The sequence below is a fragment of the Rhinolophus hipposideros genome (assembly GCF_964194185.1).
Source record: "Rhinolophus hipposideros genome assembly, chromosome: X".
NCBI classification, from domain to species: domain Eukaryota; kingdom Metazoa; phylum Chordata; class Mammalia; order Chiroptera; family Rhinolophidae; genus Rhinolophus; species Rhinolophus hipposideros.
This window is the reverse complement of record NC_138046.1, coordinates 118,452,277-118,469,425: the sequence shown is the minus strand read 5'-3', so window position 1 is coordinate 118,469,425 and position 17,149 is coordinate 118,452,277. Positions and strand designations below refer to the sequence as shown.

General features: G+C 38.6%; 1 protein-coding gene across 4 annotated transcripts in view; it reads left to right on the top strand.

The window, feature by feature from the left end:
• The window catches only part of GLRA2 (glycine receptor alpha 2), a 193,885-nt gene that overhangs the window by 65,460 nt on the left and 111,276 nt on the right, over positions 1-17,149 (top strand). For all 4 annotated transcript variants that reach the window (XM_081043156.1, XM_081043158.1, XM_081043157.1 and 1 more), the window contains 3 exons: positions 5,995-6,077; positions 9,162-9,299; positions 10,970-11,184. In XM_081043156.1, coding sequence (XP_080899282.1) covers positions 5,995-6,077; positions 9,162-9,299; positions 10,970-11,184 — 436 coding nt within the window. The remainder of the gene's footprint in view (positions 1-5,994; positions 6,078-9,161; positions 9,300-10,969; positions 11,185-17,149) is intronic.

Below are 17,149 nucleotides of genomic sequence, written 5' to 3'. Positions count from 1 at the left end.
GCCCTGACTTTACCAGCATGCTTCTCCATTGTGACCAAGGCTCTTGATTTACACCCCCTTGTCTCACTACCCCTGGTCCATCACTAAGAAGCCTACTTGAGCCTAATTGTCCTGCCCTCGTTTCCAATAGAAAGTAATATTTCGTGCTACAGAAAAATTGCAGACCCATTTATCAATCCTCTTTCCTATTTCCCTTTCCCAATTTTCTCCTTTTAGTCTATCATGTTGACTCCTAGGACACAAAATCATCCCTTGACTCCTAGTAATCAAAGTCATCCCTTGGCACATATTGAAACAGTGTGTCTTAAAATGTGCTCTAGGACATGAGCATCAGTATTACTTGGGCTGCTTATCAAGAGGGCCTGAGAATCTGCATTCCCCTCAGATGACACTTATGCCCACCGGAGTTTGAAACCCACTATGTGAAAGGATATCTTGATCAGACAACAGGACTGACAGTGTCTTTTAATCCACTGACTCCCTAACTCTTCCCTCGTTCTTCCCATGTGTGGGTTGTATTAATGATGCACTTTTCACTTGATTGCTAAGTTGCCCCCAGGCTAATTTCACTTAAGGTCTCGATGGGTTAAGATGACACTCTAGTTTGGTACTTGATGCATCCTGTCAAATCTCTCTGACATTGGAATGTCATATGGCTCAGACATTTCAAGGTACAACTGAGAGGAGAGATTCAACAGACCTACATTGTACAATAAGGCTGTCGTTATGTTCTTGGGGAAAGAGTGAATTGTGTTCTAGAATGCTGGATGACAAAACCCTATAGGGACAATAAATATCCCACCTATCCACCCAGATTCCCAGAAAGTTCCTACTTTCAGAAGAATTATTACTTTCACTTAAGGGCTTTTATCAGAGTCAAGAATGCAAATTCACTTATAATAGGGAATCCTTTCATCTGGTCACCTTCACTTATAGTTCAGAATCATAAGTTTTAAACAGCATGGGGTTTAGGGTGAGGAATGAGGCCCAAAGGTCGAGTCAACATCCAATAGCTCTTTCTGGGTAATCTGGGTCAACCACCCAGTTCCCTGAATCCAGTCAATGATGCTTCTACTACGTGGCTGCGGGAAGAGTGGAGGGGTTTTTAAAAGGGCAGATCACAAGAAGTTTGGATGCCTGAAGAAAAATGAAAGGGTATCCCTGAGCAGGTACAAGGCAATTTAAGGCATCTATGACACTCTGCTGGCTTCAGAGACAAAAGAGGCTGATACGTTAGTAAAGGATTCCTTTTCTAAGGAGGAGATATGGTAGAGTGGGAAATAATCAATGAACTTTGATGTCAGTTAAAGTTGGGTTCACATCTAACTTTGGTCACTTGCTGGTTGTGTGACTTTGGGAAAATGGCTCAACTTCTCTGAGCTTCAATTGGCTTATCTCAAAAACAGAGAGAGCGCGCTCTGCCTTGAGCGGTGGTACTCTGTGACTGTAATGACAGTGCTTAAGCTACAGCAGGTGCTCAGAGAATTGTGACTATCAATGCTATCATCATCATCATTTGGAAAAGTTTCCTTATTAGGTATCTGAATCTTACAAGAACAGCACAGGTCCTGCCCTTTCCGATATAGCTGCATACTGCTGAGGGTTTGTAGTACGCTACAGTGTGCTAGACGTGGTCCCCAAACAAAGGAACAACAGCAACATACTCGAGACTCTCTTGCGTCTCCTGAAAAAAACAGAAGCATTCCCTTGTCCTTCCTTTCCAAACAAGACAGACTACTGTAACCATTAGAATTAACTCTTCCAAAATAGTACGTTGGCAACAGTTGCTTTAAGCAAGCTCACTTATTGTATATCTACCTGCAAATTCATTTTCTCTCCAAATGGCTTTTTTTTTCTCTCAAGGATCTTTCACTGGGAATGGACTCCCAATGCTAATACCACTCAGTTCCTTATGAACCAGTAGTTCATTAATGAATCAACGTGCCTTCTGTCCACCATAACACTGTAAAGTTAAATGGTTAATTTGCATCCTTCTAGTAATGTGAAAACAGTCCCGGCCAACACAGGTGGACCAAGCTTCCTGGCTTTCCTCCAGTATGATTTGCTTTATGTCTAGTGGGAATCTGCTAGCAACTTACAGAAGGGGCCAGGCAAGCTTTGCTGGCTTCCTTTGCCTGTCTTGTAATTTGGCAACATCCTGTGGGTTCTGATGACCAGGCTCCTCTCTTCTGAATCTTTTATCCTTTCCCATTTCCACAGGACAAAAGCTTGAAATTCTCCCACAGACCTTGAGGACACAGATTCATTCATTTGTTCAACAAACATTTACTGACTACCTACTCTGTGCCAGGCACTGTTTTAGATGGTAGAGAACAGCGAGTCCAAGCTTTCATGGGTCTTGCATTGTAATAGGGGAGAAATAAGTAAACAAAAATATAATATTTGATTTTACAAACTGTAAAAGTAACTGGAACAGTTTACAATGTCTGCCTCTATCAGTCATTTAAATTTTAAGTAAGGTATAAACTCGAGAGCTGGTTTTATGAGCAAAGTGAACTGGAGAGTACTAAAGAAGGGAAGAGAGATTTGGGGGAACTGACTTCTTATGCTTTGTCTTATTCTTCTGCCTTTAAAATCGAAATGTTTGCTCAGCCTCCTTACTCTCAGTGAAGAAGCAGGGCGCCTCTGTAAGGAAACTTGGTTCCTTCTCCCGTGCAAACGGGAGCAGAGGCCTCTTGAAGGCTTGTATGTCGGCCACAGTGACAGTGGAGGAACGTGTGATAATGCTTCCGGAAATGAGTTCTCTAACAGAAATCAAATGGAAGATGGGCAGCCTCGGCTCACTGCCTTCAGGTGCAATGGCCTTAATATTTTAGACTGTGGGAAAGAGGAGAGCAAATCTGACATGCTGTAGGCAGTGTCTGCCAGCGAAAAGTCTGAGTTTCAATTAAAATACTTTCTGTGAGACCCACCAAAAATAGATGGAGATCCAGAGTAAGGAGATAAAAATTGTTCACGTTTTGGTATAATGCTCCATGTGTCAGTCTTATTTGATGCAATTTCTGCATCTCTGTACAAAATAATAAGCTCATTTCCCCCTTTTGAAGGTTTTTCACTGCGAAGAGAGCAAAAGGGAACGTTCTGGGGTGAATGATGGGAATATTCTAAATCTGGATGCTTGTTAAATGGGTAGATATAGGATGTAACAAGTCATCACGCCTCATCTTAAGATTTGTGTGCTTTTACTGTGTTTAATAGTAGCTTCAATAAAAAAGGAAAAAAATAATTAAAGGGCAACTCTGCATTTTACACCTACAGATGTGTGGTGAACTAGACATCATAAACTATGGCCTGCACAGCCCGTGAAGGGACTGATTAGAGCTTTACAATCACTTCCCATTTGTTCAGCTGACAACAGATTAGCAAACCATGGAACTGTTAACTTTCCTTATTGTTACTGGCACCCATTGGGTTCCAACACTAAACCTATCTAGAAAGGAAATGAAATAACACTAAGGAGGAAGGGAAATACCCGCTGAGTTCCCAGCTGAGATAAAATTCAGGGACAGTTTCATGCTTGGTGGGAATTTCTCTCAGTGGGGTTTTCCATGCTGGTAATTGTTTTGACCTCAAAAATTCTGGGTCCCTGTAGGATTGTTAGATCTGCCACAAAGGCAAAAACAATTGTGTGTGAGGCCTCTGCTCCCTAAATAAATGTGAAAAGTTCACTTCAGAATAAGGTCATATTCAAGAAACATATAGTTAAGAATATTAAAATCAGATTTTTTCAATAGGAAACAAAATACAGTTGAATTCCATGATTGCATGGTTTTTACGTTGGATTCATTTACACTGTAATTACTTTGTAATTTCTCAAAAGTAGGAAATTTCCACATTTTCTGATTTTGATTCACTTAAATTATGAACACACTGATGATATTTGTATGATGAACATATTTTTGTTTGATGAAAAGATTTCCTCTTTTAAAAATAGGAAAGAATAGATTCTCACTGTGTTAATAACAATTTTAAACTCATAGATACTTTTGCAGTTATTTCCCCTCTTAATAAAGCGTCTGATTTTTTAAAAAAAAATTTAATTACTAAAGATTTTCATTTTAATCCTTTTACTCTCCCTTTATTAAAGAGTTTGTGGTATTAATCCCAATAAAATTGTGTTTTCAAAAAAATAAAGTTTTTTATGCTGGGAAAAAAATCTAAATATCTATATTTATATCTATGTATCTAAATGAACTCTTTGATTGACAAACATGATTTTTCTTGTCTAAAATGCTATTTTTAAGTCAGTTGTTTAGAACTCAAAACTATTTTCTTTTCCTTTAGAAACATGGTATTTGTGTTCTCAGAATAGCCCACAGAAGCTAGGTAACTTATTTAGCAATGAAGGTGAAATACTGTATGTTTATGGAAAAATTTAAATAATAAGATTATAATAATAGCAGAAGATTGCTAAAACAGAATTTTAGAATTCTACCTTTCAGCTATTATTTGAAGGCACGTTGAATTACATAAAGACATCTTCAAATAACCTATACTTGTCAATACAGATAATGAAGAAGAGTAAAAACAAAACATGAATCATCCCACCAACCAAAAATATCTAATAATAGTGTTTTGCTTATTTTCAAGAATGAAAACACATTTTTACACAATTGAGATTATACTGCACTGTTTTGTATCTTGCTTTCCCCAATCATTGTTGTATTTTAACCATTTTGAAGTTTGTCAGCATAGATTCTTTGTCAAATCTCACTTCAAATCCCAAACCTTTTCTTTCTTTAAAATATGTATGCCACTACTTTTTGTTTTGTCTTGGCTTATATGGAATGTATAAAATGAAGCAGAGAAAGGAAAGAGAAGAGAACCAGGAGGGGAGGGCGAGAATGAGCATGACAGCAAGGGAAAGTTTAGGTAACAGTGCCAGAGTCAGAGGGGTCTATGGATATAAAAGATTTTTCAGAGAAAATGAACAAATATCGGAGCAGTGAACTTTAGAATGACAGGGATTCCAGTATTGGAGCTAAATGGGAATAAGCATCATTTTACCCCTTCCCATCATTTGACAAGGAGATGCATATTTATCAAGTTTAAGATCTTGCTTAGGGAACAGAGACAGATTGAGGCAATACTGGGGAGGGAACCCAGATATGCTGATTCTCAATCTTAATTTCCTTCCTGAAAATCTGAGGTATAGAAAAATGGAAGAGCAAGAAGTATGCACCATCTCCTTGAGGACTAGAAAATGAAATGCTGTAAAAGAAATTGACCATACGGATGGCGGCTCAAACAAAATCCTGATATGAGGCTTGGTCAGAGCTGGCTGGAGCCTGGAAATGGAAAGAGGCAAAGGGGAGCAGAGTAGCCCCTCTTGGGTGCAGAGAGGTGAAAACTATGTACAAGCCACTATCCTTAAGTGTTTTCTTTTTTAGCTCAAGGATTACTTGCTCCAGATTTGTCAATATTCTAGAATGAATGCTACAATATATTGTTAACCCATCCACGTAGATGAGCAAATGAAAACAGTGGAGTTAAGCATTTTCCCATTTGATGGAAGGAGAACCAATGCTTATCGCAACCAATTATGCTCATCACATCATTTATTGTCCTTGAAGCAAAGTCCACCTGTCCAAAGTATAATTCTAAAACAGTATAAACTTTATGTCTTTTGGACATCAATATGGGTAAGAGCCCAGTGTCCTTGTTACACTATTTCTCAATGCTCTTGTTGATTCTAGAATAAACTTAAGACTGGTGCCACTGGGGAGGTGGGAGTCAGAGGCTGGAAGATAAGAAATAGAAAGGGATTATCATGAAATTCTACAATATTTAAAAAATTTACCAATGACTACTGTTCATTTGAAAAATGCCCTGAGAGCTTAGATTTCATTATTTGAATCAGTGTCACTTTGCTTTAGTACTAAATGTAATTTTGGTTTCTTTCTCAAGAATCAGACCTCACAGATTAAAAACTTATTTTTATTTCTTTCTTTCTTCATTTTCTTTTCTGCTAAGACTCACCTTGACCTTATCCTGTCCCATGGACTTAAAGAATTTTCCAATGGATGTCCAGACTTGTACAATGCAGCTGGAGAGTTGTAAGTCACCACTGTTGAAATGACTGTCTGCTCATTTTAACCAATAACCTGGTTCTTTTAGTGTGTCATTAAGGAGAAAAGACCATAAGACTCATTTTCTACCTACTTCCACCTGCCAAGGTCCTAATGAAAGGACAAGCAAAAGTGTGTGTGTATGTCTCATACCCAATAGAGCATAGAGAATCTTTCAAATAAAAATGCCAAATAACTTACCCTCCCTCACGAAACAAGCCTGATTGAGTAAGCTTTTCTTTGAAATGAAAATGTCTCCTGGGAAAATTAAGATTGTTAGTTATTCAACCTCTATAATGAATTACTCTCTAATCAGAAAATTGTATTTCTTTCTATTTTATGCTCATATAGACCACCACCCCAAAGGAATTTTGGCAAGAAGGGGGGTAATTGATTTGAGGACAAGATACAGGAGACTTTGTCAAAGGAGGATGGAAGAATGAGGGACATGAGATGATATGGAATAAGGGCATCTCCCTTAGATGGGCAGTGGATACACAAAGGCATGGTGAAGGAAGTAGAGAAATGCTGTCTACTTTGCCCTGTTTATGACCTAGCCCTGATGCCACTGAAATCTTTGACATATGCCATAAGATGCTGATGCCTCCAGGGTAGTGGGATTTTCAGACAAGAGCCATGAAATTTTTTTCTGGCTTGCTCTGTCAGTTTCTCTGTTTGTGAAGTGCAGAGAATAATAAGTCCTATTGACCTACAGGGACGGAGGGAGATTTAATGAGGCCAGAGCAATGAAACAGTTTTAACTTCTTGGTTTAGAAAAATAATAAATAATATTAAAAGATACATCAACTATTATTAAAAAAGAGTCAGTGACAGGGTTTCCTTCTGATCATTAAAAACCACCATAGATTTCCCTTGAAACTTCCTACAGAAATAAACAAAATAACGAAGCATCTTTGTTTTAAGAAGTTGTCAGGGATAAAATGAAAATTTCTGATTTACAATAAACTTTATGTATTCTTTTTCCCCCTATTACCCCTTCTCTTGAGAAGAAAGTTAAGAAAAACAGTTTCTTACATAATGATTCCTTCTTATCTTCTCTACTGCTCCAAACTCACCCCTGCCTCAACCCAACATTTATTTTCTCTATAAAACAGCAACCATAGCTGTCACCTGAGGCTTCACCAAGGCTTAAAAAACTCTAATTAGTAACTATGGTTGGTCCTTGCAGGATCTAGACGTAGTAGAATCAAAGAAGAAGAGATATGTGTTTACCACTGACTTTGAATGTGAAGCATAGAGACTACTCTTTACTTTCCACTCCCACCTTCCCCACCTCTTCACGTCTTCTGTCTGCCCCAGGCCAGGGCTTCAGGGTGGCTGACGAGGACTATTACTGTGGTGGTCAGCAAGAAGCTTGCCAGACAAGGACGTGGGGTGCTTGATGATGAGCTTCTAGTATTTGTTGGAGATGCCCATGAAGTCCTCATGCAGCCTTGGAATAAAAGAGATAGGGTTGGCCATCCACTCCTTAGAACATCAATGCTTGTATAGGGTCCTCTTTGTAATTCCTTGCTGTCCATGTTATTTTTTGGCTTTGAATGGAAAAGATGGTCCAAAGACAGAGGAAAGTAGATTCCAATTAACTTTGCCATTGATTTCTGGGTAGCTTTGGTGAGTCACTAATTTGCAGTAAACAATTATAAGAATCTATAAACTTAATAAACATGATGAGATTATTGGCCAACCAAAAGCTCACATAACATCCCTGTCTTTCTCACTCTCATTTTAGAGTTCACATATCACAAACAAAGGGGGAGGGGAGAGAAATGATGCCTGAAGGAAGAGCAGCCTTCATTTCTAGGGTACAAAAAGATCCAGAAGCGCTTGACAGATAATGACCTAGTTAACAGGAGCTTGGAGACTTAGAGCTGACTTGGGTTTAGAAAACTGGTAACAATCTTATTTTGGATGGCTCAAGAGTCATAACAATATCACCTTTACATAATGGAGAATGTTTTACTTCACGTTAATCACTGTGATGAGTAGGCCCATTTAGCAACACATTAGCACAAATGAATATGCTTGATTTGCATATTCAGCAACTCCCTCTTTTTTATTAGTTTTATGTGTACAAAACAATGTAATAGACATTTATCATTTATATCCCTCACAAAGTGATAACCCCCCTCCCCCTATCTACTACCCCTCTGACATCGCACACAGTCATTACATTTCCACTGTCTCTATTCTTAATGCTGTATTCCGCTTCTTGTAACTATATATATAAACTTGTAGTTGACATTCATTATTGTTCAGCTTCAGGTGTACAGTGCAGTGATCAGGCATCTACATCATTCCTGAGGTGGTCTCCCTAATGGGACACGTGTCCATCAGATACCCTACAAAATCTTTAGAAAGCACAATCAGTAACCACAATATTGCAACAGGGATACAAAAATCAATTTGGGTATGTAATCAATAATGTTATAAAGATTTTGGAAAGCAACTCCCTCTTAAGTTACCTGCCTATAGCCTTCCCTATTGTTAACGTAACTGAGGATTAACCATAAGGAGTTCAACAGAAGCTTTCTGAAAACAAAGCTAATACAGCCAAGAAGAGGGGCCAAGTTGCAATGGGAATGCTTTAGGCAGGTCTGAGATGAATGCAATCTCATTAATAAATAAATAAATAAGAATGCTTTTCATTCGAAATACTAAGACTGGTCCATGAATTGTATTGTCTCATTGGATTGTCACAGACATAGCTCTTTCAAGTAAAGACAGTCTTCAAAGGATTTTCATATTTGTTTACTTGTTTGTTCTTCAGAAAGATTTAGTGAATAAAGAAGGCAGAAAAAAATGGACTATAGATTCTACTCTCTCATTACACAGAAAAAGTCATTCAGAAATGGCTCGCTGTCTTCCATTTCTTTGGCTCCAGTAACAAGTGGTCGTCATGATGATTGCAGCTCTTTTATTAAGAATGCTTTTGAGTTGATTGAGCATGTGTGTGCTTTAGACCATCTTCTGATTTCTTTACATGGATAGCTAGACTTTCAAGGGTCTCTTGGAAAGATGTATTCAATTTCCACTATGATTTGCTTACTACAGTTGGGTACACGATGAATGACCTGATATTTGAGTGGCTAAGCGATGGTCCAGTTCAAGTTGCTGAAGGATTGACCCTGCCCCAGTTTATTTTGAAGGAAGAAAAGGAACTCGGCTACTGCACAAAACACTACAACACTGGTAAGTTTTCTTTCAGCTGCTAAACCTAAGTGAACTCCGTCTGCAGCTTGGGGTATATATCCCATCACTTTAACTGCTACATACTCATACCATATTTACCAAGAAAATGGAGCAACAAGGCAAGGACCGGGGCTCGGTTCCAAACCCCCTCAACAGATAAGATACCTGTACCCTGTGGAGTAGGTCAGTGAGCACAACAGAGAATTTCTCCAAAATAGGGAGAAAAGGAAAGAAATGTGGGAATCTTTTGCTGTTCTCTTGGTGACCGTCTGCTGTCAAATGAGTCTGAGGAAAGTTGTCTGAGACCTTCCTTGTAAGTGGTACAGGAAATATATAAATCCTGGCCGGTTCCTGGCATCCACTTTTGACATTGGATTCTCATGTCAATTTGCACTCTCTGCCTTAGTGAAAGGGAGGAATAACAGGTCTTTGTAAACCCAGAAACTCAGCTGTTGGGCTCTCCGGTCCTGGACGGCGAAAGGAGCTTGGATGAAAATCAGCTGGCGGGAATTCAGCTGGCTCTAAAGTCATGCATTGTCAGCAGTGCTGACAGACACATGAGGTGGCGGGGTCACTGGAGGTAGAAGCAACAAGTGGGCATCTGTTGTTACCTGGAAGATGATGTCTGCCCAGTAAAGCTGATGGCTTTTCCTATGAATGTCCCAGTGTTGATACCACACAGCAGATCATGGAGAGACCATCGAGATATGTTCAGGGCTCCAGGTCCCTCGCTGAGCAGAATACTCCAGGAACACTTGTTTCAGCAGTCAACAGTGCTTCCTATGAAGTAACTAAAACCTGATTCCAAGGTGTTCCCCCTGAGCATGAAGAACCCAACCCCATCTCTTATAAATTGTGTGGGCTCAGCCAAATGGCCTTCTGAGGTTCTAACTCCAAGCCAATTAAAAATGGAAAACCATGGCAAGGTGAAGTATACTAATATACTTCCCCTTGGACATAGTATATTAAAACTTTTAATGGCTTTATATGCTCTCTTTTTATAGGCAATGTAACACTGTAAACAGATTCTAGAAATATTCTAAATGTCCTCAAACAATTACCCAGAAGGCTAGGAAATTTTTATAATGACTGGATGGTATACATGGCTTATAAAAATGAGTATTTTTCTCTTGCTATTGGTAACACAAAAACATATACACAATCACCCAAATACTCTGGAAGCTCCATGTCAACTTTACTACTTAGGAAGGAATGGTTTCAACTATTACATATATTACATGTTATATGTTATATGCTGTATATTATATGCTATACATATGTGCTGTAGGTTATATATTATATGCTACATATTATATATTATAACCCCACAAAATGTGAATATTTTGTTTCCACTGGTCAGTTTATGACAGTCTTGCAAATTCTGAAGCTCTGTCTAAATAATCAAGCTGCAACAAGCACAGACTTAGAAAATTAAATACGCCATGTGATTTTCATCCAGTGACTCTTTGGATCACTCATTCTCATTGTCATTCCATTACTGGTTAAATTGGAAATGGTTATATAGGGTGAAGGTTTTGTGCAATCTTCCAAATCCACCTGTAATACTCTTGGTTTTTTGTTTGTTTGTTTGTTTGTTTTAATAAAGTCAGAGGCTAGAATAGGAAAGATAAATTCAAATTGGATTTTACATCATCATTTCCTGCTTTCAGGAAAGTTTACCTGCATTGAAGTTAAGTTTCACCTCGAACGCCAGATGGGATATTATTTGATCCAGATGTACATCCCCAGTCTGCTGATAGTCATTCTGTCCTGGGTCTCCTTTTGGATAAACATGGACGCAGCCCCTGCCAGGGTGGCACTGGGCATCACCACAGTCTTAACAATGACTACCCAGAGTTCAGGCTCCAGGGCATCTCTGCCAAAGGTAAGAAATCTCCTCACTTGACAACAAGTGACCTGAGAGTTTGTAAAAGGTCTTGTGGGCTGGAGGATTCTGGGAAGACAGAAATATTTGCCATCCTGTGGCTCTGTTGTAGATACAAATGCAGTAAGAGAATCAAGAGCTGAGTTTGAGAGAATCAGAGCTCTGAGGATGTGGGGCAACTTCATAATCAGATCAATTAGTGGAAAGAGGAATCGGGGTTGAGAGAGAGAGGAATGACCAGAGGCAGAGGAATGCTCAGGAATTTTGTCTGAGAAGCCACTAAGTGCTTTTGATCTCACGCTGTTTATGAACCATGAAGCTTGCAGGAGTTGGAATAAGAGTAATGCACAACTTATGTTGTACTCTCAAATATTTATTGGTGAAGCTATTGTGATTTGTATGCTTAGTAAAGTCACTTACAGTAATAAGTTTGAATTAAGCTCCTAGAAGTTTACACAGAAAAGCTATACCTATACCTGTATCTATCTATCTATCTATCTATCTATCTATCTATCTATCTATCTATCTATGTCTATATCTATATCTATAATGAATGTATAATATCAGGGTGCAGCAAATCAGATACATGAATCTTTGCTATGCCTTAATTTACTTTAATGGCGGATACACTACTATTCTTGAGTGACACAGTTGCCTAGAGAAGGAACAGTGGAGTCATCCAAGCTGGTGAAAAGTCCAGCAACTGTGGCAGGTTGACAGAGAAGTGTGGGATGGATATCAGGGACACACAGACATTTTTTAGCACATCAAATAATAATCCATAATGGCTGCATAATCTATTTTTATGTAAAGCAGGCCCTTTGCATTTGTAAATATTGCTTAAGCAAGTAATGATAAATGTCCTGCTTGTGAAATTCCCCAGGTCCCCAGAAGTGTGCCTGTGTGTGTTTCCCCCTTTCACTGAGTATATTGAGCAGTTGGCTTCAATTTTACAGGAATGTGAGTTCAATTTAGTATTCAGTGTACACTGCCTCATACTGGTTGAACAGTCTCTCTAAAACCCAGTTCCAGAAAAAACCGTGAAGTAATCCCATATCTTTGCTGGCTTGGCCTCTGTTCAGTTGTGCTACATTTGACATGATGTGAAATGTTAGGTTGTGTTCTACATTATCTCCTGTGTTGGAAGATAAGATGACATGTGGAGGAGGTCGATGGCCATAATGGAGATGGACCAGGTACTGGGAAAATACTTATGCAAACTCTTCGAGTTCCATGCCTCCAAAGATAAATATTAGATTGTGTATGCTAATAGTGAAAGGAATACATCTGTCTTTGACACTGTTTTATTTTCTAGAATAACAAATAGTACAAAATACCTGCGTGATATTTCTATTGGAATACAGATGCCAGAAATACTAAGGTTTTTTTCCTGCTATGCAATCACAAATCAATTTTACCTAATAGAAATTCTAATCCACTCTGTGCCCCCTCCCAAACACGTTCATTTGCTTATTTCTCATTAGTTATTAATTATTGACATCACTGCATGCCAGGCCGTTAAACTTCAGGATGAACAAATATGCATTTTACAATTTAATAGTTAAAGTACTGGTGACAAATTGTAAGCAGATAGTGTTGAAACATAAGACATTTAGTCTCCAACCACTTATTGCTATGAAAATAGTGGCAATTTATTTTCAAAATGGGAGTTTGCATTTTCATCAATTTGTTATTCATTAGTATTAGCAATTATGATTCTACATCAATGGTCAGTACTGTTGCTAAATAACTGTTCACTGATCAGTAATCTTTGTACATAGAGACAATCAGGAGCCAAATGAGGGTATAATCAAAAATCATTTTATACTGGGCACTGAACTCATGGTGGTTATTTTTTTGCCACCAGGAGGTTTATATTCCTACCTGAATTTTTCTTAGGCTATTATTAAACACGGTTGGCTGTCAGCTGACTGTGGGTAGATGTGACTCACATGGATGACAGTGAGAAAGAAAATGGGATAAAAAGTGAGTCAAGGAAAATAATGGACCATACACTCACTTACACACACACACATACACGCACACATATAAAAATTAATTTTAATTTATAAACACTGCAGTCCCTGAGCAGATACTCCACTATGCTGATTGTATAAGTGTTCCGGGGTTTTTGGCAACAACCTTTTACAGAGTAGGCACGCATATGACACTTCAAAAATAAGACATGCTTGCTATAGAAAAGATAGAAAACACAGAAGATATTATGAATGTTAACCATCCAGTAAGTAACTCTTAAGATTTGGGTATATTTCCTTCCAGCCTTTTTCTTAATATGCACATTTGTAAGCAAACCCACACGTGTGAACACATAGAAAATTGAGATCAAACTTTTACACAGTTCTATACTATGTGCCATTTCCCATGGCATTAAAAAATCTATCATGAACATAATTTGCAATGACTTAATAGTCTGATGTATTGACTGTCATTTATTTTACCATTGTGGATCTTTTTTGCTTTGTACGATCATCGTAACATATTCGTATATGCATTGGTGTCTCACTGTGTTCTAGGAGACATGCATATATAGTTTTAAATCTTATTTTGCAATGTAAAAAAGAAAGAACTGAGAATGATTAGAGTGAAAAAGGGATAATCTATGGTAAGATGCCCAATGGGATGCATGTTCCATTCAAGCAAAAACTTTGTCTTGGTTACCGTGTTAACTTCAGCACCCTGAACAGTGTGTGAGTTACACTAGATCAATAAATCCTCATTAAATGGATATATTACTGAACAGCCATGTATGACCACGTAGAAGACAGACTAGAAGGAGAATCTATGGATAAAAATTTTACAGAAAAATATTAGAGTTTTCATATATGGAAGAATCCCATAATAATAGGTAGGTCTGGATCTAAATCTTAGAACCTTCACTCAACCTCTCTAAGCCTATTTCCTCATTTCTAAAATAAGAATATTATCTACCCCTGTCAAAAATTAAATGAGGATGATATGACACATTCCCTATATAGTTTAGCCCAGTTTTTGTACATGGTAGGCACTCAATTCATTCTAATTGTTTGATTTTATTGTTCCCTGTCCATAATGTAATAGAAGAGACTTCCATGTGATGGGAGGTTATATTACAAGACTCATAAAAAGCGCCTTATGAATAGAAGACACCATGTTCTTTGAGTGGTCCATTATTTGGTTGTAGTCATACTGTCAATGAGAGGAGCCAAAGTTTATCATATGCATGTGTGTACATGCGTGGCAATGTTTTTCATACGTAGGCAGTTCATTGAATGGGTTAAACTCTAGAGGGTCTGAATAAACAATGGCTCTGATTTTTTTTCCAGTCACTGCCATTAAACATCCTCGGTTGGTTCTGTTTTCCCTGCCCCTGGAGGACACTGCAGGAAGATTCCAGAGACTCTCAGTCACTACATGTCATGCCATTAGACCCAAAATGAACAAATGTATATTTTACAATTTAATAGCTAGGTAAAGTATTGGCGATAAATACTTTAGATTTATCTATTATAAGATTATAAAAATCCATTATAAGATTTTTCAAAAGTCATCTACCCTGAAACAAAACTTCAGTCTCACTCAATCCAGTGCCCTTTCCCCTCTTGCCCCCAGCTCAGGCTGACCTTAGGCTTGAAGATGTGCAGTGGTGGGCACATTTTCTGTTCCTTCAGTTCCTCCCCTTGGTTTTCCAATTCTCTTCCCCATTCGTGATGCTGACTACTGTTGAGGGCTGAGGGTGAAAGGGTGGATGGAAAAAAGTTCCTGGTGACTGACACTGTTATATTCTAACTCTTGCCTTCTCTAATGGCAAGCCTCCAAATGCCAGCCTTCTTGTGAGTTGAACTTGAGTTCTTTGGAAATCACTGAGGATCCCACACATTACACCATTCCTGGATGAATAATGCACTCTTTGGCTGTTGTCTTACAATCTCCTCTTAGGTGTCACTTCCTAGCATCGTATCCCATACAACTCCTGGGGTCTCCTTACTCAGGTAGACAGCCCTCCTTATTGACATGTTTGCAAGATTATTCACATCTGGCTATCTTCCACACCATTCATTTGGCCCATCAAGAACATGCATTCTTGTCTTGCTAAATAGTGGAAATGCAACTTAATTGTTAACCCTCCTGCCTTCACCTTATCATCTTGGATATCCCAGCTGTCCTATTGCCTTCAGAGTTAATCCAGGCAAGAAAAAAGTATTGGCGTTGATGTTTTCATACAAAACTCAAACTACTGAGGACACATGGCAGGTTCTCCTAAGAACTCCTTTATTCTCTGATCCAGGGAAACTTGTTGGAATTTCAGCAGCTCAGCAGATATATGACATGTGGGGGAGATACTAGTCTCTTCTCTTATAGGGGTGGCGGCATATCACCTTCTCCCCATCTTTAGGAGAGAAGGGAAAATGCCACAGCACTGTCAACATCCGCAATTTGTATTACTTCAATTAATTCTTTTCAAATGTCTAGTCCTCTACAATGCAGGGTGTTGGGTGTAGTGGTCTCTAGATAGCTTCTTCTTTCTTGTAGAAAGCCCTGCATCCTGCATGCATATGTTTAGAATCTCTCTTCAGAATGAGGCTTTAGGCAAAATTCCGAGACAGTAAGAATATCCCATTCCCATGCTGTTGTACTTATAAAAAACATACTTAATTTTAGAGTTTTATCCTTATGAGGGCAAGGACTCCATTGATTTTGCCCATGTTTACATACCCACCATTAGCACACCTGGCTCATTGTAGATGCCCAGTAAAGAGTCAGATAGCGAATGAATAAACAGTGTTGAAAAGACTTGTAGTCAAGTGGTATTCCACGTGCAATTTAATTGGCACGTAATTCATCCATTAATTTAACTAACATTTATATATCTGTGCTAGAGGCTGGGGAAATAAAAGATAAATAAAACATACTCCCTGCCCTCAGGTACTTGAAATCTGGTATGCCAGAGACAGATACTTGGAATGGTGATTATTAAACAATGTGGAATATAGTCACACGTCATATAACAACGTTTTGGTCAATGATGGACTGCATATATGATGTGGTCCCCTAAGATTATAATGGAGCTCAATTTTTCTGTAAGAAAGGGGGGGATATGTAGTTCAGAAGGAACTTTTTTTCTCTAATGGGAGCAATACATGTGAGGTTTGGTAATAGATTCTCACTCACAGCACCTCAATTATGAGCACACAGATGACATCCCAATCAGTCAGCCACTGACCTGTTCAGCACAGAGAAGACTGTCTCCTCACTCCTCCCAGATTTACATACTCACAGGGCACCACAGCCCTCCCGGATCTAGCCTGATGGTCTTCAGGGTACATTGCTGTAAAAATCTTTGTTGAGGACCTAAGATCCTGTACAAGGACACAGGTCCGTAGAAGAGACTCTAACAAGAATTAAGTGTCACTGCTAGAAAAAGCTTTCTGTGGTAGGGTGGAGCCAGCCTGCCCCAATATTTTGGAAATATTTTCAGGTTGTAATGATGTAAAGCATAGATAAGTTTTATTTCTTCCATTAGTTCAATGCCAGAGAGAGCCCTTTGTGCCAGATAGGGTCAACAGAACCAAAAATTTTTTCCAAAGTCAAAATATTGCATTCCCAGTTGTACATCCTCTCCATGTTAAACACTCTTTTTTTATGAATACCACAAAGTTCCTTAATCTGACCACTACTCCAACATGCAATAGCCAAAACTGCATTGCCATGACTATCCTCTATGTTCCTTTGTCTCTCCATTTTAATTCCTTATTCCTACTGATCCTCAGGTCACCTTTCACTCTCTCCTAACAGTCACTATTATGATGATCTATGCCTTATTGATAACTTAAGATATGCAGATGACACCCTCTTACTGGCAGAAAGTAGCAGTGATTTGAAACAACGTCTGATTAAAGTGAAAGAAGGAAGTGCCAAAGCAGGACTGCATTTGAACACCAAGAAGACATAAATCAGGACTACAAAA